At 42.8% G+C, this 27,614-nt stretch overlaps 1 protein-coding gene across 1 annotated transcript in view; it reads left to right on the forward strand.

Moving 5' to 3' along the window:
- Positions 1-27,614, forward strand: part of PHACTR1 (phosphatase and actin regulator 1) — a 149,129-nt gene that overhangs the window by 67,796 nt on the left and 53,719 nt on the right. Inside the window, exons 3-6 of the mRNA XM_050891272.1 lie at positions 6,617-6,697; positions 13,644-13,829; positions 14,848-15,054; positions 25,357-25,687. Of these exons, the coding sequence (XP_050747229.1) occupies positions 6,617-6,697; positions 13,644-13,829; positions 14,848-15,054; positions 25,357-25,687 (805 nt within the window). The remainder of the gene's footprint in view (positions 1-6,616; positions 6,698-13,643; positions 13,830-14,847; positions 15,055-25,356; positions 25,688-27,614) is intronic.

Raw genomic sequence — 27,614 nt, forward strand, 5'->3', positions numbered from 1 at the left:
TAATGAGAAAATAAAACCAAATCTTAAAACACCTTCCCCCCACCCCTCCCTTCTTCCCAGGCTTAACTTTACTCCTTATTTTCTCTACCTCCTCCCCCCCCAGCGGCGCAGGGGGACGGGGAATGGGGGTTTGGGTCAGTTCATCACACGTTGTTTCTGCTGCTCCTTCCTCCTCAGGGGGAGGACTCCTCACACTCTTCCCCTGCTCCAGCGTGGGGTCCCTTCCACGGGAGACAGTCCTTCACGAACTTCTCCAACGTGGGTCCTTCCCACGGGCTACAGTTCTTCACAAACTGCTCCAGCGTGGGTCCCATCCACGGGGTGCAGTCCCTCAGGAACAGACTGCTCCAGCGTGGGTCCCCCGCGGGGTCACAAGTCCTGCCAGCAAACCTGCTCCTGCGTGGGGTCCTCTCTCCACGGGGCCACGGGTCCGTAGGTCCTGCCAGGAGCCTGCTCCAGCGCGGGCTTCCCACGGGGTCACAGCGTCCTTCAGGCATCCACCTGCTCCAGCGTGGGGTCCTCCACGGGCTGCAGGTGGATATCTGCTCCACCATGGACTTCCATGGGCTGCAGGGGGACAGCCTGCCTCACCATGGTCTTCACCACAGGCTGCAGGGGAATCTCTCTCTCTGCTCCGGCGCCTGGAGCACCTCCTCCCCCTCCTTCTTCCCTGACCTTGGTGTCTGCAGAGTTGTTTCTCTCACATCTTCTCACTCCGCTCTCTCTGGCTGCAACTGCAACTCCCCTGTAACTTTTTTTGCTTTTCTTAAATATGTTATCACAGAGGCGCTACCACTGTTACTGATTGGCTTGGCCTTGGCCAGCGGCGGGTCCGTCTTGGAACCCACTAGCATTAACTTTATCGGACATAGGGGAAGCTTCTAGCAGTTTCTCACAGAAGCCACCCCTATAGCCCCCACCGCTACCAAAACCTTGCCACGCAAACCCAATACAGGAATGTATATATTTTACTGTGTAATTTCAAAGGCTTGCCTGTTGCAGATGAAGATTTACCATGCTTCTAGTCCAGTGCTTCTAACTGGTGATGGACCGGTGTCTTGAGCTGATCTGAATTTGAGTGGAAGCAAGATGCCCTAATATCGTCTTCTCCATGTTTTAAGTAGTCATAATCTAACATAAATCCAGTTGCACTTGCAAGACTGGAAATAAAATAATAGAGCTTGGTTGTTTTTTTTTTTTCTTTTGGCCTCTTTTTCCTATTATTTTATTTGTCTTAATTATAGATTAATAAATTTTAAGTCTAGAAGGATCATTTCCTAGCCTAGCGTGTTGGCCACTGGCCACAGAACAGTTGCTGTTAATGCTTTGCTACTGATCTAGCAGGTGACGAGCCAACTTGTTTCAACTTGTCTGTACCTCACTTTTCCACCTCTATAATGATAATAATGATACTGGTTTGCTTCTAGAGTGTTTTGAGTTACTCCTCCAGTGTGGCATCAATGCCAGGTTTTGTTCCTGTTTTATTAGTTTGTCATGTAGCACGTGCCACAGAAGTTTTCCAAACGATTCACATACTGAAAGGGATTTATTTGGTCGACTGCTGTAGCGGCAACTGATTTGGAGAGGTATTTGTAATTTTTTTTTTTAAATCAAGCTTAACTTTTAATACCCACACATCTTTCCCCCACTGATGTTCACTTATTTTGTAATCTCATAGAACGGGAGTGCTAGGCTACAGTTAGAACTAGAAATGTCATGGGTGGACTTCACGGACAAAAAGGGGCTCCTAATCCTTTCTAGGCAGTAATCTGTCTAAGTCAGATTTTGTAGATGGTACTGTTACAGGAAAACCCAGGCTGAGATTAGAGAGACCCAAAACTTCTGTAAGGAACTTTAAATCTCAAAGATTCAGAAACCTGTTGGAATATTTTTTCTTCCCTCAGGCTTCAAGAGACTTACGAGTGTTTGAAGCCAAGCAGAATTCATATTTAGCACTGAGCAACGCAAAACAGTTATTTCAACCAAGCTATGTTTTGACGTTGGTCAAACCCCAAGTTCACAGCAGCAATGCTGGGTGTCATGCCACAGCTATTGAAACAATCCCAAAATTAATGGAGCTTTGCGTGAACTGACACATCTACATTTTCCTCAGCTCTGTCTGAGACTTTCACCTACAGGAGCATTTCTTTTCTTAAAACTACCCTCTTCAGTCAATTTTGATTTCAGGAGTGGATTCAGCCCTAATTTTATGCATCTTTATCTCAGCTCCTCACCCTTAGCTTCCTTAACGGTCAGTAAAGACTAACAGGCACTTCCAAGGTGCAGTTCAGCCTGTTTTAGATGCTTACATTAGGCTGAGGTAATCATGCCTGAGACTTGCTCTTAATATATATGGAGGCCAACTCAGAGGCAGAAGCCCACACTGTAAAAAATTGTATCAGATGAATCCTGCTCCATTTGATTATCAAGAAAGTCTACATAGTTCGAAGAATTTCAAGATGATGTAACAAGTTTTGATACATAATCCATCACATCTGAAAAATCTCTCCTTCCTTACAAGTCTAAAGGAAATATTGATGGTTGTTTATCTTAACACTGTGCAAAGCAATTCGTTTACTTGTTTCTAATTATTCAGATCTGAGTTATTAGCAAAGCAAATTTCTGCCTATTGAATCCAAATATAATTGATGCACTAGAAAGCTTCTGCTCTAAGCTCCGTTCCTGTAACGACCTTTGCTTCCTAAAATCATCATGAAAATTATAGTGGCCTTTGAAAGGAAGAATTCATGCAAAGCAACCCCCAGTGCTTTTTAAGGTAAAGGCCAAGGGCAACCTCAGAAACAAGTGATGTTAAGATTCAACCGGCTAGCACGGACTGGGGTTTAGTTTCAGTTGTCAGATGAAAAGGGCAGGACTTGTTTATTTAGTCTGCCCCTTGGTTTAAGCAGCAACATGACAAGTTATGCAAAGGAGGCCGGTTTATTCTCATATAGATGCAAGTTGGAAGACTTCATCTGAGATGTTTTCGTCTTGGAGGGAAGGATGGGAGGGACAGAAAGGTTACACATCCTGACTACATAAACAGCTCTTTGGCTGGTTAATGGAGCAGCAGAAGCGCTTGGCACAGAGGCAGCAGCGAGCTTCACCTTCTCAGCTAGAGGAGCAGCCCACAATCACTGCCGTCATGGAGCGCAACGGCTTATTAAAGGAATAAAGACAAAACTGTACTTGATTTCCAGAAAGGAGGGGCAGGAAATCCTCCTGACCCTGTCAAGGCTTTCCTGATCTTAATGGGTCTGCCACTGAGAAAAGCTCTGCTTGAACAGTGGAGGGGTGCTGCTCCTGAGGGACAAGTTCAAAAACACCCACTCAGAAACATTAATAAAAACATTTCCCACTGTTTCTTCATCAGAGCTTAAAAGAAACAGCGTACTGCAGAGCACACTGGCAGAATCTGTACGCTTGTACCGTAAAATACACATATGCTCATTTCTATAAACTAGTAACTGTGAATTTGTTAAGATAACCAGTTTCTGGCATAAGGAGATGCCATAAAGAGGGCTTAATGCGTATTTCTAATCTCCTGGAAGATTGTACAAATGAAAAAAATTAGGTTAATCGCCAAGGAAAATCACCAATGAAGTAATACATCTTTTGTTAAACATTAATTATATTTAATTTTTCCCCATCACAGAATTTACAAGGTTCTCATGAATCAAGGATTAATTCAGAGGTTTTTATTTATCCTCTGCTGTGAATGGATCCTTTCTCAATGGAGAGTGAATGAATTTATTTTGTATCAGCTTTCTGCTTGAAAAGAAAATCCTTCGTAAAAGAACTGGCAATCTTTGCCAGAGAAATCCAGGCCGAGTAAAACATTTCATTGTTCAGGCTGTTAGATCCTAATAAGTTCTGCATCTAAGCACTTGTGATTTTTTTCCATCTGATCCAGCAGTAGCATAGCAGTTTATGCACTTAAATGTACGAGACTTGTTTGGGAGAAAGATTTGTATTAAAGGAAGACGGCATGTTCCATAGTTTTAGTATAACATCTGTTATTATCATTCAGTGCTGCTCTTAGCCCAGCATGCCCTTCCTCTAAAGATCTTATTAATTAAACTGGCTTAGTAGGAAAATAATTAATACTTTAAGTCCTGTAACTACTTAGAAAGGATTTAGAAACTGAAAAAATTGTTTTAGTCTGAGCTTCAAACTGGAGGGTTGTGGGTTTTTTTCATTCTTGAGCAGAATCAGATTACAACTAAAAGGGAGTATCTGAAAAGCCTATGTATATAAAGTCTTCCAAAAATATATATTCTATCTTCAAAATTCTGCTAGACTGCAAAAATAGTCTGTGACTTTGAGAAGTCTTGGTCAATACTTGAGTGTCTTCCCCAGCAACTGTTTTGGGAGAGGTACTTCTGCACTTCTTCAAAATGTCCTGCTAGCCCTATTTAGCACTTGATCCCCCAGAAGCCTTAACTCCAATCCACAAAATTACCGTGTTTCTTACCGCTACTTTAATAATGTGGTGGGACTTCCTAGCCATGAAGTCAGTAGTAATGCTGCTACCTTGCATAGCCAGCTGTTGACTAGGCAGGAGGGTGAGACGGTGAACCCGAGTGGGTGCCAGTGAATTTGTATGTAAAATGTGGATCTGTTACTTAGCTATTTATGGTAAGGTACAGAAACAGCAGTATTTGCCCGTGTCTTTGTTTCGTGAGCAGTGCTGCTGTCTATATGCAGAAACTGTTGCTTTGCTGCTGTTTCACCCAACTTGATTTCCCACTGAAGAACAAGCTCAGACAGACGGGGTGCTGTCGCTGCTTACGCTAACAGAAAATAACACTTTCTCAGACCTATTGGAAAAGGTGTTGGGTGCTGCCAAATTGCTCTTTGAAGTCAGTCAGCATTTTAACAATTTCTTTGGTGGGAGAAAGCTCGGGAGTTAGCTGTAGCTTGTTTTGACTCTTTTTGGAGGGGCTGAGGGCAGCTATTCTTAAGGAGGAAGAGGAAAAAGCTTTAAATGCTGTACCAGAACAAGGCCCCTTCAGCGCAGGGAAAGGGCAGCTTGGGGAGCAGTCTGCAACGTGACTCCAGAGTCTGATTGTTGGGTATTTCTTTTCAAAAGCATATTAGAAACTTAGAAATCGAAGTTTCATTGAAAATCAGTGAGGTGCCTAAAGCGCTTCTTCATATGGGGCGAAGGCACTCTGGAAAATGCTGTGGCTGTTATGTAGCAGCCTCCAAAATAAAACTGTACCATGTGGCTGGCTAATGGGTATGGGGTCTTGTGCCTCAGCAAAGGGACCTGCCATTAATTCTGATTGATGCTAAAGTTCAGAGGGTGTGTTCAGGGGAGACCAGAGTTTTTATTAGCTACTGACTGTACCTACTGGCCATCTTTGTCCTGAAGAATACATGTTCAAAACTGATTTTAAAATTGGCGAAACCTAAATTTATCCTATGGAAAAGAGTGAAGCAGAGCTGGCCTTGTTCATACTAAGCCTTAAGTATCTGACAGCAAGTAAGTTGCAATGAGTGCAGTGTGTGAGTATAAACACAGCTAATTTACCAAGTATGTGTGCCCTTGTGGGAACAGCCAACATGCAGCAGTGCCAGAAAAGGTTACACCCTCATGTTTTCAGGGATGGAGAGAGGGTTTCGAGGCCTCTTTTGCTTTAAATCTGCCTTGGGCAGACTGGAGATGCTAAGCCCCAGTTCATTTGTGTGTGCGTGCGTCTGCTGGGTCTGATAGGGGAGCATATGGCAGAAGCAATTCACCCTTGACTGTGCCTCTTTTTTGGCAGGCACAGGCTTGTTTCTCGCAGAGCACACACAGTCGCAGCCACTCCTGCACATCACTTCTTGCGCCCCTTGCTTGCTGGCTTTCAGCTCTTTGCCTGAATGCATGTCCTTTGTGGTGTTTTGGTTAATTGGACATTGTTTTAATTACTGCTGAACTAAACAAACATGGAATTTCTATCTGTTGTTTTGCCGCCCCAGTGACCACGGTCTCCAAGCAGCCAATACAGGACTCGGGCTGTTCAGACCTGGTGTAAATTGCAGTGACTCTCATGGAGTTTCCCTCATTTACACCTTTTTGGGGAAAACACCCCTCCAGGAAGGAGAAGACTCCATTAAACAGCTCTTTTTTTGCACTGTCCCGAATGCCTTGATCTGCTCTCACTGGAATTAGTGGCAAACAAAGCCTTGGCTTCAGGGCAGCAGAGGTGGCAATCCTCTTCCGTGGCCTGGGGACAGTCCATGGCCCTGTCTTTCATTGGTGTGATCCTTCACGTTGCCTCCTTTCTTACCTTTCCCTCTCCAGCTTCTGCACTAATTGCCTTTTTCTCCCTTTGCTGTCTCTAATTCTCCACAGAAATGCCTGGGTCATGTGTCAAAATTAAGCGATGTGAGGGCAGACGTGCCCTCAAATCAGTCAGTCTATAGCCATTTCTGTCAATAACAGCCGCGCTACAGCAGCAGGCAGATTCTCTGGACTGCCAGTAGCCTTTATTTTGAGATGCTAATTTGCCACTGACTTGAAGCGGAGGAAAAGCATTTTTTTAAATGCTTTAAAAGACACAGAGCCTTTTAAAACAATCGTTTCCCTTCTTTTCTGTTTATATTGACCCTTCTCCTTTGCTTACAGCTTTGGAAAGAAAAATATCAATGAGGCAAAGCAGAGAGGAGCTTATAAAACGAGGAGTGCTGAAAGAAATTTTTGATAAAGGTAAGTGTTCTTCTTTTCACAACATTAAATTGACATCCCATGTAGTTTTATGGCCAGATACTACATTATTGTAACACTAGGAACTGGGAATACAGTCCTGAATTGCAGGACTGTGCAGAATAAGGTCTCCAAACATCTCTTTTGATTTCACTGTGGGCTGGCCCTCTCCGTTGGATACATGTGATAGTTACCTAGCAAATAAAACTGAAAACTAATCAGAAATGTAAAGCAGTAGAAATATAAATCACAGCAACGGGCATTAGTCACTTGCTGCAAAACAGCGAGGCATCCATACTGTGGGGAGATGGAGCAGGTCCGTGCCTGCAGGTGTTATCATTGTCTGGTTGAGTCACTCTGAGATTAACTATTGTGGAAAAGGGAAACGTTTAAAGGTTTTGAATCCTGACGAGCACAGAACAGTGCACATTCCCTTGAAACAGCTCAGAAGACATAATAATAATAATTCCTTGTTCAGGATAATTAACTTGTTGAGTTAGTAATGTATTATTTATGCAAAACACCATTGTTTACAAACACCATTGTTTTACACTGGTAATGCAACACGTATTTGACATCTATTATGTATGTGTCAATCTTTAACCACAGCTTTTATTTGTTTTGCTGCTTCCCTTGTCGATAACTAAGGGAATGAATTCAGCAAATTATATAAAGACATGCCAAAGTTGCCTCTTAATTTCAATAGAACTTATGCATATGCTTTAAAGCCTCATTAATTCTAAGTCTAAAAGTCTTTAACGATAGCAGTACAAAACCTGTTAGAAGTCAATAGAAGTTATAAACTTTCACAGATATTAGAAGTAGGGTCTACTTCATAAAGCCTGGAGCATTTAAATCTGCTACCTATTTTTTTAGTCTAGCTTATTGGGAATTTAAAAATTTCCTAACTCGAACTGTTTATTTTTTTAAGTGAAAAAAATAAAAAACATTGCAAAACCAAAGAAATATGCTGCTTGTCATTAAATGTTACAGTTTTTACCCATTACGTATTTTAGATGCTTCTGATCCTTTAGATCTAACACTACCTGTGCTCTCACTATGACCTGCTGGCTTGGAAGACATCCTAGATGCAACTTCAGGATAGTAACAACTCCTGGCAAAAGGTTTGCCCTTCTCACTGCTTTGGGTTGTCCACGTTTTGGAGTGTGACTCAGATTGGATACGCAGCCATGAGGCAGGCATCCCCGCAGCCAGCGAGGCACAGTCCAGGCTGTCACACCAAGCGTGTCGCAGCCCAGGGCAGCCCAGGGCATAGCTCCCCGTTCAGTGCCCTGGCCAGCTCAGAAGTCAGGCTTCAGTCACACCTCTGTCCGGGGTGTGACCTCCTTCATCCCTGTCTCACATCCCACAGGTAGCTGCTTTCTGACCCACCCCTACATGCACCTAAAGGCATCCCCAGGAAAAATCTTTTCTATGCAGCCTGACCCTGCCTTCCACGTTGAAACCTGGGGAGATTCCCCCTGCTTCACTACCAAAGTGCTACAGCTTTCTCCGTTCATCAAACAGTGCTGTAGTTTGTAATCTTCTATGTCATCTTATGAAGCAGATGCTAAGCCGCCTGGAGGTCCTCATCTGAAAAAAGAAATTAATTCCTCTTTACAGTAATTTTTCACCTTTTCATATCAGAATAAAGCTGATATGAAACACATGCTGCTTCTTGCTATTTTCAGTGCAAAAAGCAGAGACATTGGACTTTTTCACTGTCAGGTGCCACTAAAAGGGAAACTACAATGCAAAACAGCTGGACTTCTTATTCGGTATCCTACATTATTTCCTGCTGGTTGCAAACACAGGAAGCTACGAATTGGTACCCCTTCTTGAAAGAAAGAGGTAGGGCAGAGAAGAAAGTGGTAATGCACAAGAATAGTAGCAGTGATCGAGGTAGCTTTGATGATACAAGGATATGAGTAAGGCAAGATGTGTAGAGCAAAAGCAATTATTTTCTTCAGTGGTATAATAATCTGAGAGTAATTCTAATAAAGGATATTATATCTCACTGCGAACCTTAAGTGGAAGTAACATTTTCCTTGTAATTCCTGTTAGGTAATCTCTAATCCTTCAAGAAGACACAGCAGATTTTAGGACTTCATAGCAGAAGGCTTTATTTGATGATGGTAGCACCTTCCATGCCAAGAGACATCTTGCACAGAAAATAGGTGTAGCCATAATGTTAAATCTCTTTGTCTCCCTTTCCTAAGAGGTGGACAAAGCAGACAGAATCAGCCTGTGAGTAATTTTGCCTTTTTCTTTCTTAAAAAAATCCATACAGATCAAGGAAACTTAGCATGGATAGACTGACCCAAGAACAAAAATTCTGGAGCTTGCAGTGTACGTAGTATTGGTTTTGTCATATCTTCTATGTTGAAGAAAAACAGAATTAGCTAGTTTGTTTGCCTGCTCTTTAAAATGACACTCTGACCTGTTTGCTTCAGGATTTGCTGGCTTTTCAGAGGACTTTGTGTCATCCAGCAGGTGAAAGTTAGCAGAGTGCAGTAAGCCACAGTATTCACATACAGGAGAGTCACTGCAGTTCAGCTGCTGTGTTTGGGAAACAAGAAATGCTTTTATCACTTCAGTGACCCCCACGCTTAAACTAGTCAGGTGAAACCACTCCAGACTGAACTGCAGAGAGCTCTTTTCTCGGCAAGGGCCAGACTCATGACCGAATCAGTTTCTGTCATCTTCCATTTCCAGGGTTCTGTGACTTGAGTCTTCTGAAAATGTAGGCAAAGGTTGTAATTTTTTCAAATACTGTGTACTTTTGGAAGAATAGTAAGTTGAAGAAGGATCTGATGAGGCACCTGCTGTTCTAATGGTTTGTGGGCAGGCAGTGCCAAGAGGTTAAAAATACAGCTTCCACCTGCAACGCAGAACACACCACAGCATTTAGAAGAACTCACATTTTTGCTGTACCATTCCTCCTACACATAGATAAACAGCTTTGATTTTCACATGAAGGTGTAACCGTCCCAAAAGCATCTGTCTTTAGAACTGCCCACTGTTCCGTGGTGCCGGTCAAAGAATTGAATCTACTTCTTGTATTTTGATACCTCTTCTTTTATCTGAACATAGATAAGATTGCCTGTAGTGAGAATTTTTTAAATATGAGTGTGTACTGATTGCTTGCTTCAGAGGTGATGGTACAATGGTTCTTCAAGGAAGCATGGGCAGTCTTCATCTTTTATACTTCTGTATTTTTATACTCTAATCAAAATGATGGATTTAGACCTAAATTTTAGGTTACCTAAATCCTGACAGGATTTGGACGTGTTGCACTTATGTGCTAAGGCAGGTTTTGTGGCAGTATGTGAGCATAAGTTTGAAGAAGTGGCTTTGGTAATGCAGCAAGGAGGAAGGCATGGCAGCCACCAGAGAGCCAGTTGTGCTGCAGTGAAATCATACATTGAAAGGTTTTGAATTCCTCCAGAAGCAGGGAGGACATCCATATTGTCAGCCTATCTCAAACTCCATGGGATCCCACAAAATCAGGGGTCTGCTTAGAGTCTGAAGTCAAGGAGGATCCTAGCCACTGTGCTAAGGTAGCCGCCAAGGCTAGAAAACAGCCTTAGGGACAGGTCTTGGCCACATACAAGAACACTCAGTTTTCCATCCCCTAGCCCATAGGGGCCACGGCAGAGAAGGCCATGAATTTTTCTCTGCACTTCTAGCCTTTGCCATCAAGAATGCTTGCCTGGACAGTCTTACTTGAAAGCAGAGAAGTACTGAAGGAGACAACCCAAAGTGGAAAATAACCCGGGATTTTGAACTCTCCTCATCATTTTGACTTCCATAGTCATTTGTCCGTGGAAGGAGCACATGAGCGTCGCACTTTTCAGATATGCAAGAAGTTCTCTAGTCCAAGGTGTTCAGAGTGAAAAGGCATGGTGAGAGGGTAGGCAGAGCTCCGACTAGTCCTTTTGTTGTTCTTTATGTCAGAGCTAAGGTGAATCAAAGTGTCTGGGTACAGTCCTCTGCATCAGAGAGTTTCCTCTGAGGTCCTCTTTCTTCAGTGACTTCAGGTGTGCAGAGCCTCCTGAGTAACAGAAGAGCAGCCTTCATGTGCTCCTGTTGCTGCAGAGGTCAAGCTACTCTCTCTGGTCCCGTCCAGATTCACACTCAGCCGGCATTATCAAAGCTCTTGCATTTAGGGGAAGTCATTCTCCAGTAAGTAGCAGCACGCTCTGTGAAAACACAGCAAAGGATTTAGCGAGTGTGAGAACAAAAGATTAGATATGTTATCACTGTGCAAAATTAACTTTAAACTCATAGCCAGTTCCTGAAGACTAATCGATTTGTCCATGTATATGTAATAATTACATTAGCAGGATTCTTTTCATTTGTATGTCAGCTAACCAGAGTAGCTTTTAGTACTTTAAAAGTAATAAGTAATTTGCCTTTTATATCTGGTTGTCAAGCATGTCTCTCATCCAGGATTAATTCACACTAAGATTTTCTTCACTCTACAAATTATTTAATCCTCATCTTTGATCTGTTTGCTGTACTTGAGCAGCTCCCCATGTAGCTCTTCTTTAAGCGAGATCTGATTTAGGGTGTATATTTCAGTCATGATTCTGTGTCATGTCTGATGATTTCATTCAAATCCAAGGACCAGTTTTAGAGTCTAAACAAAGATTAGAGATATTCAGAGGTAAGATTAAAAGAGGTTATGCTGTCAGTACAGAGAGCTGTCATGCTTGTTATTATGACAAAAAGTAAAAGCCAAAATTTTATCTTACATTTTACTTTTTTGCAGTCGTAAACCTTCAACAGGTCATTTGAATGCTATCTTCTTAAATCGTGCTGAGTATACCTTGAGAAGCACAGAGTGCACTTAAGACAGTAAGATTTCAAGATGCTCAGCATGTTACGATAGGCATCCCACTTCATTAAAAATGTGTAGACATCCCTCCAAAAAAGAAATGTTCTGGTTTTATCCTGCATACTTTTTGTCTGCTCACAGTTACAGTCAAATTTAGTCCTGCCCTGAGTTAATGAATATTGCTGGACACAATCACTGCCTTTCATCCAAGAAACAGTTGCTCTACATAAGAAACAGTTATGCTCTTTCATGAAACCAAGTAACTGAGCACCTATCCCAAACAAGTGTAAAGGTGTGTGTTTATAAAAGGGAGACAGAGCAAGCACAGAATACATAGCATTTCCACCCAAACAGCTAAGTCGAAAAACATTCGGCTTAAATACTGGCTGAACTGTTGTTTGATTTTTGCTGCCTAGGGAAATAAACGGGTTTGTATTGAATGACCACAGCAGTTAGAAGGAGACTGTGCTGCGAACAATTGGCCAAACGCTTCAGTTTTGATTAATGTTGCCACCTTTTAGCCAGCTCAGTTGATTGCTCTGAAAGCCATGGGTTGGGTTTCAGTCTAGTATGATGTGGCTGTGTACCATAATAGCTCTCTAGGTCTTCCAAAAGCCTCCCAACAAAAACAAGAAAGTCAAGACCTTGGTATTTCTAATAATTCCAAAATAAGCAGGAGACCATCTTCACTCGCCATAGAGAAGCTTTAAAAGGCAGAAACATAATTCTGAATACTTATCAGCTAACATACTTTCAGACTTGTTAATTGCTGTGTCCTGACGCTTAAGTGAGACTTAAATTTTCTTCTCTTTTCGGTATTGTTTTCCAAACTGTTTTGCACATCTTAGCCCTGTGAGGGGAAAATGTGCACTCACCTCAATGATGTACATCTCTGCTCAGTACATTGAGCAGTAATACGGCTAATCAGAGGTGCCCAAAAATCAAGAACCAGATCCTGAAATCCTGAGTTTGACTTAAAAAAATAATTGAAAAGTGTAGTAAAATTAAGCTTCATTTATTTGCCTGCTGGTTTTTAGCCTTACAGGTCACATTCTGGTTATCTTTTCAGGTTTCCACTCGTAACGATAGGGGCTGAACACTTTCCTTTATGAAATTGTAATTGAGATATCCATGTAGTCATTGCCTCCAGGTACCAGAGTGCTGTGCATAACAAGTTCTGAGATAAAAATCATGCGGGTTGACACCACAGAGAATTATCTGATCCCTTGCTTCTGTTCTTCATTATTTCTAATGTGAAGTGGCGTTTGATAGGAAAGAAACTACCAGCTGCTGTTACAGAAATTTTGCTCAGATAGAGGAGGTATTATTAATAACTTTAAAAACAGGCTTTCTAAATGGAATCTGCTTTATCCCAGTATCAAGACCTTACACGAGGTGACTATAAAAATTACTCACTCCCTTACTTAAAATCTTGATGCTGGGAGCTGTAATGTTTTTATTTGTGTGTAAAATAGAGACATACTTCTGTGATTTTGCTTGTGTCCCTTACAGCATAAAAATTGGTGTAAGGGAAGAGAATAATTCTTGTTATTATTATTAAAATATTATAAATTATATACTGTGTATATTAGTATTCTTTAAGAAAGCTCCATAGCTTCAGTTCTAGCCCATTCTCATTCCTGACTTCCCAGCTTCAACAGAGACAGAGGAAAAACAGATTTTGTGGCCCTGGATGGGGCCGCATGGCCCCATGGGTGGAGGATGGTCAGGAACCATCCAGCTTAGACCATGGATCATAGTGACCATCCTAGGGTAAGCAAAGGATCAACACAGATATTTGACAGATCTTTCCCAAATATTAATAACCCCTTAAGGCAAGTGGAATGCTGTCAGACTTCTGTGAAACTGTTGTGGACAGAACATCAGTCAGACATCTCCAAAAATTGTTCTGCACAAGTTGTATTTTTGAGATATAAACCATATTGGTTTGATCCTTATCTCTGTGTCTTCTGTATACATGAAGGATCTCAGTTCAGGTTCCTACTTTGCAAGCAAGCTAATGGAGATAGCAGATTTCATTTTAAATTCTTTCTGCATCTTATTTACATGTCTTCTGTTGTCATTCTGCTTTCCTCCAACTATGAACAGATGGGGAACTTTCCATACCAAATGAAGAAGGAGCTTTGGAGAATGGGCAGCCTCTGGGCTCCGGGCAAGTGCTGAGCTCCAGCCAGGTATCCCTGCCAGCCCTAGCAGAACTGGAGTCAGGTCCACCATCTGGGGAACCCTGCTCATATGAGGTGCTCCCAACCACAGAGATCATGGATGGGACAGGTAACATCTTGTTTACATTATGATGTAAGCTGTTTGAAACAAGTTTTTGACTTCTAACACTTGGTGTCTAGCCCTGAGAAGTCCTCATCAAAGACGAAGGTCTTCTGGTGGAGAAGGAGGTGATAGCATACAGATTGTCACTGGATGCTCCATGAGAAATTTTGACTGACTGGGCGTAGAAGTAACCTCTACTTCTACTCACTCGTTGTGAGTAAGGCAAAGTCCCTGCACTTTGTGAACTTTTAAGAGTAGATTTTCTAACTCTCTGGCTACATCTCAGCTGTGCCAATGAGGTCTAGAGCAGAGAGCTGACAACATTTTTAAACCCTAGGGTACAACGTCATGCCCTTTAGCTGCCGTGTGGTGTTGGGTGGTGTTCACACCATGCATCTTTCAGTAGCTAACACAGCCAGCTGCCCTACCTTAGGTGAGACTCTCTGCACTTCTTCCCAGCCCATGCAGAGAGACGGTAACGCTGTATGTCCAGGTTACCTCCTCTTTCTGCATCACTTAATACTGAGAGTTGTGGATGAAGGTCGAGTGAGGAAAAGTGACTGGTAGAAGTGTTCATCCATGATCCTGCACAGCTATGCAGCCTCTTTGAAACAGAGCAGGCCCTGTGAGGTGCTTTTACATTTATAGATTAAGTTTAGAGACCACCTGCTAACATATCTGGTCCTGAGCAAGCTGTGGTGACAGACCGTCTGAGATGTGACATTTTAAGGCTCTTGATTTGTGTTCAAGATGTGGGAATACGTCCCAGCCTGGCATAAGGGAGCTGGCTTCTGTCAGAGGTAATGGGAAATTCGGCTGTTGTGTAGATGTGTGTTACTCCTTCTCTTTCTCTTTTTCTCTCTTTCTTTCTCTCCGCCTTTCTATGTTATATGATGTTTGAGTGAAATCTATTAGTCGTTCTTAATCTGCATTGCTGTGCTGCTTTTCTTGTCTTACTACTGCTGTATCCACTGCTGCTTTGCTCGTAACGTTGTTGCGTCTATGATGTGGTTGTGTCCTCCAGTGTCTGAAGAGAGCCCCACATCCAATGAATCCGGCATCCTCCTGTCCCAAGATCCTACAGCTAAGCCAGTCCTGCTACTTCCCCCCAAAAAATCTGCTGCTTTCCCTGGAGACCATGAGGACACCCCAGTGAAACAGTTGTCCCTCCTCAAACAGCCCCCTGCCCTGCCTCCTAAACCTATTGCCAGGATTGCCAGCCACTTAACTGGTAAGTAGGTGTTCCCGGACCCTCAGCACCACCATCTCCCTTATAGGAAAAACCTACCCTTACAGCAAGGTTCTCGATGTCCTTCATCCTTCTGTAACACTGTTTGCACATGTTGTTGTGTGTACTGGTAATGTATCTGTGTTGTATCTAGGGCAGGGATCACGAAGCATCTTCATACTATACCTTCATCAAGGTTGCTTCAGGGCACTTCCCCTCTCAGCTGTAATTACCTAAGACCGCCGCTGCATTTCCTAACCCTCCTCGCTCTTATTCATCAAGACTTACCATCACCACAAAAATTGCAGGATGCGCTTTGATGGGAAAGGAAGTATCAGGAAAATACTAGGATATCTTTAAATGCCTTTAATGAGAAAAGGGGTGAGAGTGGAGGGGAAAGGGAGAGTTTTGCTTTCTCCATTTGCCCTTTGTTGCTTCTCCCCTCAACTGCCATCTGGGCAGGTCCCCCTGCACACACCCTGTATCTTTCCATATGTTTGTCTTTTAGTTGGCCCCCTGATCCTTACACAGGCCATTCTGTCCCATGGTTCATTGCCATTTTGCTTCCTTGCTCACACTGCCTGCCTGACTGCTCCCCGTTTCCACCCCTGCTCTGACTGCTCCCACTGGTGAGTCCTGCTGATGATGAGCAGCTCCAGGTCCCAATGACCAGGATTTTGGTGTCTGCAGTTTATGCCGCAGTTTATCTCTCACTACATGGCAGCTAGCAACAGTAGACAATACAGGCTCCTTTTTCGTGTTCTAGATGTTTTCACAAGTGTCCAGGCTCTTTGGGATTCAAAGCTCTAGGTACATGTGGAAGGAGGATTGGTGGGTCTCCTCTCTCCAGTCTCTCATTTAGACCACTAAAGCAAAGGATGGCTACATTTACGCAGACCAAAAAAGAGTCCCTAAATGCTTGCCTGCACCTTTTTGAACAGTCTGCTCATAATTGCAGCTGCCGCCCAGGAGGCAGCACCTCAAAATCCTGAGTTCAGGACGAGGTGTGGTGCATCTCTGTACTGGGGCAGCTACTGGTCTTGTCACTGGGTCGGTCGTCTTGTGTTAATTCCGCCCTGATCTTTTCACGGCTGATGTGAGAAATGCTCAGCCCACGTTAATACATTCTAGATATTTTTTTTCCCTGACAGTTAATACCCATTTCATTTGGGTTAAGATATATATCAGGAGAGAACATGTTCTGGTTCTCTCTCACATCTCTACATAGTCTTTTCATGTTCCTGTTTGGATGACCACACTTTTTTGTTCTGTATAGTTTTGTTCATTTTATGTGAAATCTCTTTACTTTCTTGCGTGCCAAAATCTACACATAATGGTTAATATTTTGCCTTGTACTGTGAACTGAATGGGCAATTCTGCAGCCTGCAAAGCCAGGCAGCAGTATTAATGGCTTCAGGTGAGGACAAAACCAGCTTCCTATGATCTCCCATAACACTCTGTCCCAATTACAAGAAGCTGCCCAGAAAAGAGGCCAACAAGGAAGAAATAAAAAAATAGGTATAGCATAGGAAAAAACTCAGGTACTAAATGTCCTTCATTCATAATCCTTTCTTTTGTAAGAGATAGCAGAAGAATCAAAGGATGAGGGCTTCTGGTGTTTTTTTGCAGCTGGAAATTTTGTGTGAAGTAGAATCAGGCTCAAGCTATCAGCATAAGTCAATTGCTTGATGGTGATGACTTTCCAACAAAAGTGAAACAGAACTGTGACTTCTCTTACTTTGTGGTGGCCTTTAGTGGTCTCTCATCCAGTCCTAAATAAACTCTTGTATGTGCATATAGACAGACTCTTGCACATGCATATACAGAACCCTCAGGGAAAAGGAACAGAGATTCAGATTTAGTCATGGGCCCTAATTTAATTGACAATTTTTCCTGGTGGAACTGAAAGCCTCATTTATACATAGCTTATAAATAAAAAGTATTAAACTTATTCTTAAGGGTCCATTTACTTTGGTGGTCTAAAGGATATACGTGTTGTTCAGTGCCTTGTGTTCTCCACCGGTAATTATTTTAGCTGTGTATAATCTTTAGAAATGAGCAATCAATCCTAATGAAGCACCCTCATCAGTGAGAAGCAGAATTAATGCTATTCTTTTACTAATTACTCCAGAGACATCCTCAGCTTGTGTGTGAGAAAACAAGTCAAATCTGAATTCTGGTGTTCGAGGTGAAGACTTTTCTGTTCTTGTTGCATACCCATTTTTCTACTGAAGATTTTGTGAGAAGGTTGAAGGACAAATTAAGACATACTGGGCATGGCTAATGGAGGGTGACAGTGGTTTAATGGTCTGGTAGCTCTGTTCAAGAAGACTGCGAGGGGAGATGTGATCTTGTGAAGGGTTCAGGTACACATCTGAAAACGCAGAAGTACCTCAACTTCTGTCTTAAGATATATGTATGTTTATGTGTACATATGTATATTTATTTAATAGAAACGTGTTTTATACAAACATATATTATAAAATCACTACAGGCACGGTCAGCAGGGGAGGGAGAAAGGAGAAATATTTTAAATACAAAACTTGAGGAAAGAAAAGCTTCCTTTGAGTCTGCCCACCTTCTTGCTGTGAACTCATCCCAAAGTTCTTCAATAAAGGCATGAAGACTGACTTGCAGGGTTTGGCAAAGGACTTAATACAGGTTTTAGAAATGGAAAAGAAGCATTCCACACGTCTGAAAGCATTTGTGAACCATCTCAAACATCTGTCTGCCTGTGCCAAGACAAAGATTGGCCTTTCCCTCGATAAGAAACACACATAAAAGAGCACGCCTAAAATAAACATGTAAGAGCACATTTAATTTTGTGGAGAATGAAAAGAAAAAATCTGTTTTAAAGGTGACAGGAAGAGAGAATTGCCTCTAGCAAATATAAATCACACAACCTTGGCATGCTTATTCTTAAGGCTGAGGTACTGTGGGGACAGGACAGTGCAGGAACGGGGTCAGAGCCAAGAGCAGACTGCAGAGCAGCCACTAGGAGTGGTGCCACCACCGCTGCAGAAGATGCTCCATGCTTTCCCTCATGCCATCTCCCATGCTCTTGATGATGCTGCTTCCACGGGGAACGTCCCTATCACAGCACTGGGTGTGGAAGTGCCCATGCAGCCCTAGAAGACAGGCAACCCTGGGAGAAAAACCTGATCCTTAACTGTTTTGATACTGTTGTTTCACTGCTCTGCATTTGCTGTTGGCCAGTGTCGTGGTTTAACCCCAGCCGGCAGCTAAGCACCACGCAGCCGCTCGCTCACTGCCCCCCCACCCCTGGGATGGGGGAGAGAATCAGGAAAAAAAAAACCTCGTGAGTTGAGATAAAGACAGTTTAATAGGACAGAAAGGAATGAAAAACAATGATAATGATAATAATAATATGACAATAGTAATACTAAAAGAATTAAAACTATACAAAGCAAGTGGTGCACAATGCAATTGCTCACCACTCGTTGACCGATGCCCAGTTAGTTCCCGAGCCGCGATCCCCCCTCCCAGCCAGCTCCCCCAGTTTATATACTGGGCATGATGTCATATGGTATGGAATAGCTCTTTGGCCAGTTTGGGTCAGCTGTCCTGGCGGTGTCCCCTCCCAGCTTCTTGTGCCCCTCCAGCCTTCTTGCTGGCTGGGCACAAGAAGCTGAAAAATCCTTGACTTAGTATAAACACTACTTAGCAACAACTGAAAACATCAGTGTGTTATCAACATTATTTTCCTACTAAATCCAAAACACAGCACTATACCAGCTACTAGGAAGAAAATTAACTCTGTCCTAGCTGAAACCAGGACAGCCAGTCACCTCCTGGTGAGCCTTTTACTGGTTTTCAGATATGATTATTATTAGACAACGTTCATGGACAGAATTTCTTTCATCATTTTAATTCTCCAATATCCACATGCAGAACCCAGGCATTTAGGACATAAATCAATAGCCCCCTGTGTTGAAAATGTGGGAGGAGCCTAATTTAAATGGACTGCTGGGGTAAAGTCCCCAGATTATCATAAAATCTTTAATGGCCAAAAGTAACAAGAAGACTGGTCATATCTGATTGGATAGACAACATACCCCAGTGGTGTAAAGCTCCTTTTGATCTTGATTCACTAAGCTGTTACTTCTCACCCACACAGATAATGTTTTCTGAAATTAATTAGATATTTTCCATTCAAACAACTGGATCGCCAGTAACCCATGAAGTCCCCTAAAACATCAGAGAACAAAATATATGCCACTAAGCTGGGATCTCAGCAACACCTGAGTGTATTTGAGCCCAAATTTAGACTAATATTACAGTAGGGTGTAGCCTTGGTCGTATCTGGCCACTCAGCTGTTGTATTTAAGCTTTGAAAAACCTTTTGCATTCTCTTGCTTTCTTCATTCAAGATTTTGAGGAGAGGCATAGCACATTTTTAGTTCTGAGATTGTGCTTTCTAGTTATGTCTATGTAGAGTAAGAACTAATTCATAATTAGAGGCAAACATTTAACAGGGTAGGAAATATTACAAGTCCCCAAAAGTTACTTCTGATAATGCAGACAAGCCAAGGGTGAGGTTTGAGAACATGGATGCCTGGTGTCCTGCTGCATTGCCGCAACACAGCTGGTTGTTAGTTACAGCATTAGAAAAGTATTTACAACTACAATTTATCCAATAAATATTCTCTGCAGTATTTTATAACGCAACAGTCACACATGTCTCAGAAGGCTCCTCTGTAGATGAGCCCAAGACATTCTCCACAAGCGTCCTCCTCTGTGACGTTACCTCCTGCTGCCTGCTCTGGCAGGCTACATTCATGAAGAAAGATTACATTCATGTGGGGGCAATGGACAATTCTCTTTTCACTGTGTGCTTGAGGGAGAAGCAGTAGAGCAAAAGCAGCTCTCCTTCACCAGCACCCCCAGATTCTCATGGGAAACTGGACCCTGATGCAGTTGCTCTTTCCATACTTCCTCTGCCTGCCGCTACCTGGAGGGGAGTACCTAGCGCGTATAGGCAGCAGGAAATCTTTGAAACCCTCTTCAAGGCTCTGCACAGGAATTCATGCAGAGCTGTACTTTTCAACCTTTAGGCTAAGCATGCTTTGCTTGTGTTCTCCAAATTCAACTTGAACCTTGGATGCATACATGGTGCAGAAGAACAGCAAAGAATTTCAGTCTCAAATCTTCCCTGAAGACATGGCTGTAGATCTTGCTGTAGTCAGCAGGAGATGCACGGCAGATCTTTCAGAACAGTTTTTAACTTGTCTTTATGAATCTGCTCAAAAAACTCATTGAAAGAAGAAAAGAGACTCTCACTGTTCAGACACAAGTGATTCCTGGCAAGAAGACCTGAAAAAGTAAAAAAGCTGCTTGTCTGAATGCTACCAGCAGATATTAGGCACATCACCTCATTTCCACTATGGAGCTCCCTCAACAGGCCACGCTGGGGTTTGCACATTTTTTTTGCACATTACTTTACAGAATTAATACTTGGATGGAATTTAAAGAGTAACTCGTTAACTTTATGACAAGTTGCATTACTTGTAGTTGTATATAGTACAGCAAAGGTCATAGTATAAGGTCGTTCAGGTGGGAAGGAATCTCAGCAAGTCTCTAGTCTAACCTCCTGCTCAAAGCAGGGCCAGCTATGGGATCAGACCAGGTTGCTCAGGGCTTTGTCCAGCCGGGTCTTGAAAACCTCAAAGGATGCCAGCTGCACAACCTGTCTGGGCAAACCTGTTCCACCGTTTGGCTCTTCTCACAGGGGAAAATGTTTTTCTTATAGTCCTGTTCAGAACCTCTCTTGTCTCTTCCTCCCACCATGCACAACTGTGAAGAGCCTGGCTCCACCTTATAGATAACCTCCTCATAGGTACTGGAGGGCTGCTGTTAGGTTCCCCCCCACAAGCTGTCTTTTCCCCAAGCTGAACAAGCCCCCGTCCCTCAGCTTCTCCTCGCAGGTCACGTGCTCCAGCCCTCAACCATCGTGGTGGCCCTCTGCTCAACTCATTCTAGGTTTTTGATGTCTCTCCTGGGGGGCTCAAAGCTTGACATAGTAATGTAGATACAGTCTAAGGAGTGCTGAATAGAAGGGGAATGATCCCTTGATCTGCTGGCTGTGCTTCTACTCATACAACCCAGGAGGCTCTTGGCCTTCCTTGCTGTCAGGGTGCAATGCTGGCATCACAAGGAGTCAAGAAAGAGCTTTTCTCCCGCTGGCAGGATAGCAAACATAGCCAGCTCTGCCACAAGCCCAGGATTCCCAGGCATGCCCTCTTACTCCATGCAGTAGTTGTGCTGGGGGAGGATTTGAGGATTTTAATGAGCTTTTCTAGCAGCCCTGCTGGAGCAGTATTTGCTGCCATACATCCAGAACTTCCTGGCACTCTATCTGCAACAGGTGTATCTGCAACATGTTACTGACCAACTCTCCAGCCATGTTCAGTGGCTGGGAAGCATCAGATTTGGTGTAGTTAGCATACAGCTTCAGTGTACCACAAACACATCAGAAGAACCATACGTGGGCAGACCTTCTGTGCAGTGAATAAAAGTATATTTATCTATCTCCTGAAAAACCCAAGAAGAAATGCAGCAACTGTAGATATTAGCAAAATGATCTATATGGAAGGGGTAAGGGCTGACCTGTTTGTCATAGGTCTGATGTGCAGAAAATATTGTAGCATCCTCAAATATCTTTTAAGTTATTGTCATGAGCAGTGGGAAGGTTTCTATGTCTAACATCTCTTTCATCAATTCTGGCACAGTTATTACTTAACCATGCACAGTGCTGAGTGGTCACAACCCTGCTGGGAGCCAACATCTTGCGAAATTGCTCATTATTCTCTTGAGCATGAAGAACCTCAGCCAAAAGAGATTAATCAGACTTGCACACCTGGCTTCACACAGTTTGCTTCTCTTCTGTCACATGAGTGCTTTGTGCAATGATTTAAGACTCTGGTAATGTTCCACTGAGAAGACACTTAGAACAGATTCCTTGTTCATATTTCCACTGTCCAGCTTCTTATTCATCTACACATGTCCATGTCTGATGGATATTCCATGCTGGAGACAATAACCGTTTCCACCCCTGGTTCGTACATCACATACATTGTGAAATTAAAACAAACAGAGGAGAGAACTGCAAAATGCAGTCATCTCACTCTTACATGCAGGGACAAGTTGTTCTCTTGTTTACTCCAGATGATGGTAGCGCAGTTTCCAACAGCATGCCTGGAGCCCATGGATTTGAGCAAGGCCCCATTTGTTCAGCACACTCACTGATCTGACCACACAGTAAAACTTGCAATACAAGGTCTCCGTTACTGATGTCAGTGAAGATATACTGATAAGTTTCTGAGCGAATGGATCGAACTCTCTTCCCATTGCAGTCATTCTCCTTTTAGCCTTTTTTTTTTTTAACAAACAAGTAGAATTCTCCCAAAGGTGAAGGGCAGACAGGTAGATTTAATGCCTCTGGTTCATTTTCAAGGCTCTATTTAGGTCTTAGGGCCATATTCAGACAGGCTCAAGAACTTGGGTGAAACACAGTTGATCTGAATACAGCCTTACGTTAAAAATAATGGGCAAGATTTTTGGCAGGTGTCCAGTGGAGTCAGCCAGCACTGATAACACTGAAAACATGTTGATGTGAAGGATTTCTTTAAATTTAAGTGGAAACTAAAGGTCCATACCTTTGTCGTGAAGAGTGGAAACTAGAGTATGCACATCTGATTCATGATGGAGTATGTGGTTACTCAGGATAATTAAGCTAGACTTGTTCTCCTGTGCAACTCCAAAGCTGCAGTGCCTCTATCACAACTCTACTAGATGAAAGCTTGCATGAGAAAGGAAAAGAAATTTTCACTGTATTTTAGAAGAAAGATGGAAGGATTCCTCTTTGCTTTATACCTGATCCATTTGGCATGTTACACTCACTCCCAACATACAATATTGCTCTAATATTCAGGATCACAGAAGGCAGCAAACCCAGTTGATACGTCCAGTTATTCTTTTGTCAGAAGCAAGAGATGCCTGCAGTTGGGATCTGTTTGAATTCACCATTAAGAATGGTGAGTCCAGGCACAGGCACTGTCAGATGAAGACATTAATTGAGATACAGCAGAAAAGGATCTAAAACCAAGTCAAACTTGCACTTTTCAAAATGGAAGTGCAGATCTCAGTGTAGTCTTTGTAATTCAGGACCAGCTCTAGAAATGAAATTGCCTGGAGCACAAATGTATGAAAACACTTTGTTACTACAAATCCCATAGGAGCCTTATTCTCAGGGGTCTATACAATTTGCTCTTTATTCTTTCTGTTATTTATCTTCTATTGAAGATGGTGTGTTCTTTTATGCAGGATACAAAGAGGAAATACACACAGATAACGTGTATGTAAGAAAAACACAGTAACTTGGAGACCTTCCTGTGCTTGAATAGAAAATCCTGAAAGTATTTTTTTTCTACTGTACAGAAGGCAATCTGCTTTAGAGGAGAGGGCAGTGCCCTGTGGTTTGGCAATCCCATGAGTTAGATTTCAGCCTTGGTGGAGCCATCAGAAGAATTTTTGCCTTCAAGAGACATGTCAAGTGGATATGATGTTGTATAGAAAGCTGAAAGATTTGAGTTCTACCCTCTGTAATTCTCCCACTCTGCAACATGGAAAGACCACTTTCTCCATGCTTCTGTTTCACCTTTGTGCACCCTTTGCCTCTTAGGTCTTTAGCCTATAAGCCCTTTGAAGAAAGGGAAGACTTGCTGGCAGTGTGTTGTTCCTAGTGTAGTAAAAATGCTAGTATCAAATGGTTATTGTGGATGCAATGAAGCTACCACTAGCACTAAAAAAAGTCTAATGTCATATCTGAGCTTGGCTGCATGCATGGTCTTTTTCCACATTACTGTCCTTAATCATTTTCAAGAAGTGTTAGTGCTTGGAAGTCCTAGTATCAGCCTTGTGCACCCTGGCTAGCAGATATGGATACTAATACAGGCAATACCCAGAATAGGCCAGGAGAGAGGAAGGAATAAAGGGGGCAAGGAGAAGGATAGTTAATGCTAAAAAGAACCATCCAGAAAAGTACTTTAGAAATCTGATATCGCTCAGGAGGGTGATGACCTTTGAAACGTGGAGGGCAACATCTTACTCCCAAGCTTTCTCAGGTCAAAAGAAGATTCTAGCCCTTCAGTTCCTTTACCATGTTACAGCAAGAAGAGTGAACTGAAGAAACAGCAGGTGAAAGAGTGTGCAAGTCTTGCCCGCAGAGCTGCATTGCAGAGCCAAATGTCTGTGGTATTCCAGGCTGGAAAGGGCTTGGCCTTCCTCCTAAACACAAACTCACACTTGCAGCTCACAGCATATATATTTGCTCTCGTTTTTGCTCTTAGCATACATGGTGGCCATTTTCCACACCCATCTTGGGAACTACAAGCCCTCCCATTAACTTCTTTTCCCTTCTGAAAACATTTCACGGTGCAGCTCCAAAAATCTCCATCCTGCGATTGAGTCCTGGCAGGGAGATTTGTTTGTGGACCTTTCATTGATTTCCTGTGGAAGTCAGGGGAGTCTTTGCCTGGCAGGTCAACTGTGTGATTCAAGGAACATGCCTAGAGTTAAAAAGGTTAAAATTCAGTGCATGAATCCAGAGAAAAGTGCCTGCCAAGTCTTCTGTAAAAGAATACATTAATCCTAACAATCCTGTGCCCTTTATCATTTTCTCCTCCTGTACCCTTCATTTTTCCAGACCACTCCTATTTAGTATTCAAACCCTATTTCTTTTCTCTCTTGCCCTGTAATGTAATTTTTAACACCAGATGTTTTGCACATTACAAAGCTGTAAGAAATGTGACTTGTAGTAATTGCACTGTAGTGGCTGAGAAGGATCAGGAATCCCTGAGCTTTTGCTCCAGCAGTGATGGTGGTGAGTCATCCTGTGACTTCAGACACCAAATTGCTCTCCCCCTATTTGCGTGCCTGTTAAGCGGGAGACATTGCGCTTACCTCACAGGGCTGTTTTGGAGGATTAGGCTTTAAAGCGTCAAGTGTGCCACAAGCCTTGTTAAGCATTGCTTAACGTGTTTATTAAGGGGCGTGCACAGCCCTGGGATGTTTTTTGTGAGACTCAGAAGTGCTGCAAAACAACAGTATTTTTCCTGAAGACGGTGCTGAGCACACACTATGCAGAGTTGTCTGTCGCAGCAGGGAAGGGGTGCACACTCCCGTGTTGAGTAGCAACCTCAGTACCTGCTCGCCCAGGCAGATGCTCTGATCTCCATCTTACTGACATGAAAATTAACACCAGGGCCTCTCTTTCTTCTGTTTTAGATCCTGGCGCTCCTGTGAAACTGCCTTGTATGCCAGTTAAACTGTCACCTCCACTACCTCCAAAGAAAGTAATGATTTGCATGCCTTTAGGGGGGCCAGACCTCTCTCTCTCATCCTATTCCACGCAGAAGAGCTCCCAGCAGCCTTTGACCCAGCACCATCACACTGTCCTGCCATCCCAGTTAGCGGCTCACCAGCACCAGCTCCAGTACGGCAGCCACAGCCAGCACCTGCCTTCTGGGTCCAGCACGTTGCCAATTCACCCTTCAGGGTGCCGGATGATAGAGGAACTGAACAAAACGCTAGCCATGACCATGCAAAGGCTAGAAAGGTAATGGATCAACTTTTAAAATTACGTATTGATGTGCACTGTTTCCTACTAACCTCAGTATCAGTATCACCACTTGAGTTATGTTGATAGTACTTGAATGAGGCCTCTCCTCTGGGGTCTAAGAACTTCAGGGCAGAGTCATTGCTGGAGAAACAGAGACAGGGAAAGAGCCTTTCCAGGCTTGTTTGACAAGTTAGTGGCAGAAAGGAGAAAAAGACCAAATATCCTGAGCCCAATTGTCCTGTTCAAGGAAGCAGATAATACAGCCAGTGGAGAAGATTTTAATAGGATATGCCTGGCTTGCAATATATACTGCAGAGTGAATAACTGCAGAGCTCCGGTTATGTGGAGGATTGCCAGAAACAAGGAAAGGAAGTGGAAGATTCAGAAAAGAGCAATAAAAACCAAATGTGCCGCTCAACCAGGGTATCTGATTAGTATTACCAATTAGCTCAAAACAACCTATGAGGACTTCCTACAAGTCACTCAGAGGGGTTTTAATACACTATTTAAATTATTTCAATTAATTTAAATTAAATTATACATTTGATCTTAAAATAAGTACTTAACCCATTCCACAGCAGCTACCTTCTTAGCCATTTGCATCTGGAAGAAGGTAGTACATTTGATCAGAAGTGCCTTACCCACCTTGGGGCTGTTTTTTATTACTGCCACTTGTGAGTATCTCTGAATGCTGCTCCAAATAGTCTAAGTAAGTGAAGCATGTTGTATAAATGCAAGCTGTCCTCATAGACTGCAAGATCAGCAAGCTTTGGAAAATTTATTTCGTCTTGTAGAGGAAAATTGAGCAAGTCCCAGAATAGGGAAGGTAGTCCAAAAAATGACATATTCTATTTAGTACCAAGGGTAGCTTTGTAGCCAGCTTGTTCTAGGAGCATCAGATCAGCCTTCTGTTAGACAGGAAGCTAAAATATTTGGTCTAACAGACAAAATGCCTAATGATTTGCCCCGATACCTCTTTGTGATAATGTTACCTTCGTTATATTGCATAGCTGAAAATAATTCAGAGATGGCAGAATCTCCTTACTGCATGCAAAACAGTCAGGGGACCAGAGGCTGTCACACACTGCCAGCTTATTTTAGTACCAGGATAGCGACACCTCTGTGGTTACATCAGAGAGGCTAATGTTTCTGCAGCATGGGGGAATTCTCTGCTGGGGAAAAACTGCTAGGGCTATGAGGGAGATTCCTATTCCCATCAGTAAAAGGGCTGTAGCAGTAGGATTGGAAAGAGCATCCCCATTCTCCCCTGTGCCCAGTGACTGCCCACTTACCTCTCACATTGCCGGCAGGGCTGGTCAGATGCATATGCATTAGCCCAGAGCTTGGTGCACCAAGCACAGAGGGTAGCTGGTGTCTCCCAAAGGCTCCTTTGGGGCTGCGCTGCCCATGCCGTTCCCAACATAGGTCAGATGTCTTACTGTCTGTCTCACACTGCATGCAAAAGGCACTTTGTTATCCTGAGCCCAGTGACATCTCTCAGAGTATGACTTCATTGTGGCATCTGTTGCCCCACAGCGATGAATGCTCCAATTTCTAGGCATCAATCATGTTTATGTCTACGGATACGTTTAACTGATTTAAAGAAGGTGATGCTGTTTGGTTTTAACTATTAATTTGAAGCTGAAGCTCTGCTGCTTATTAAAAACTGAATAAGCAAGGATTCATTTCCCTATATGAAGCAATTGCCTCCCTTTGCAGAAGAAAGTAAGAAAAGGTTGTGGCACTGATATTTCACATTGAAAATGAAAATGAATCCTAGTGCATGATATTGCAGATGGCTGATTTTTCATAGCCTTTTTGCATTGATTAACTATTATTTCAATCATGAAATAAAGTATTGAGTACTTCAGTTATTCTCCTTGTCAAAACAAATCAATAACTTTTGCATTCACAAGAGAGAAAA

This window comes from Gymnogyps californianus, chromosome 2 (genome assembly GCF_018139145.2).
Source record: "Gymnogyps californianus isolate 813 chromosome 2, ASM1813914v2, whole genome shotgun sequence".
NCBI classification, from domain to species: Eukaryota; Metazoa; Chordata; class Aves; order Accipitriformes; family Cathartidae; genus Gymnogyps; species Gymnogyps californianus.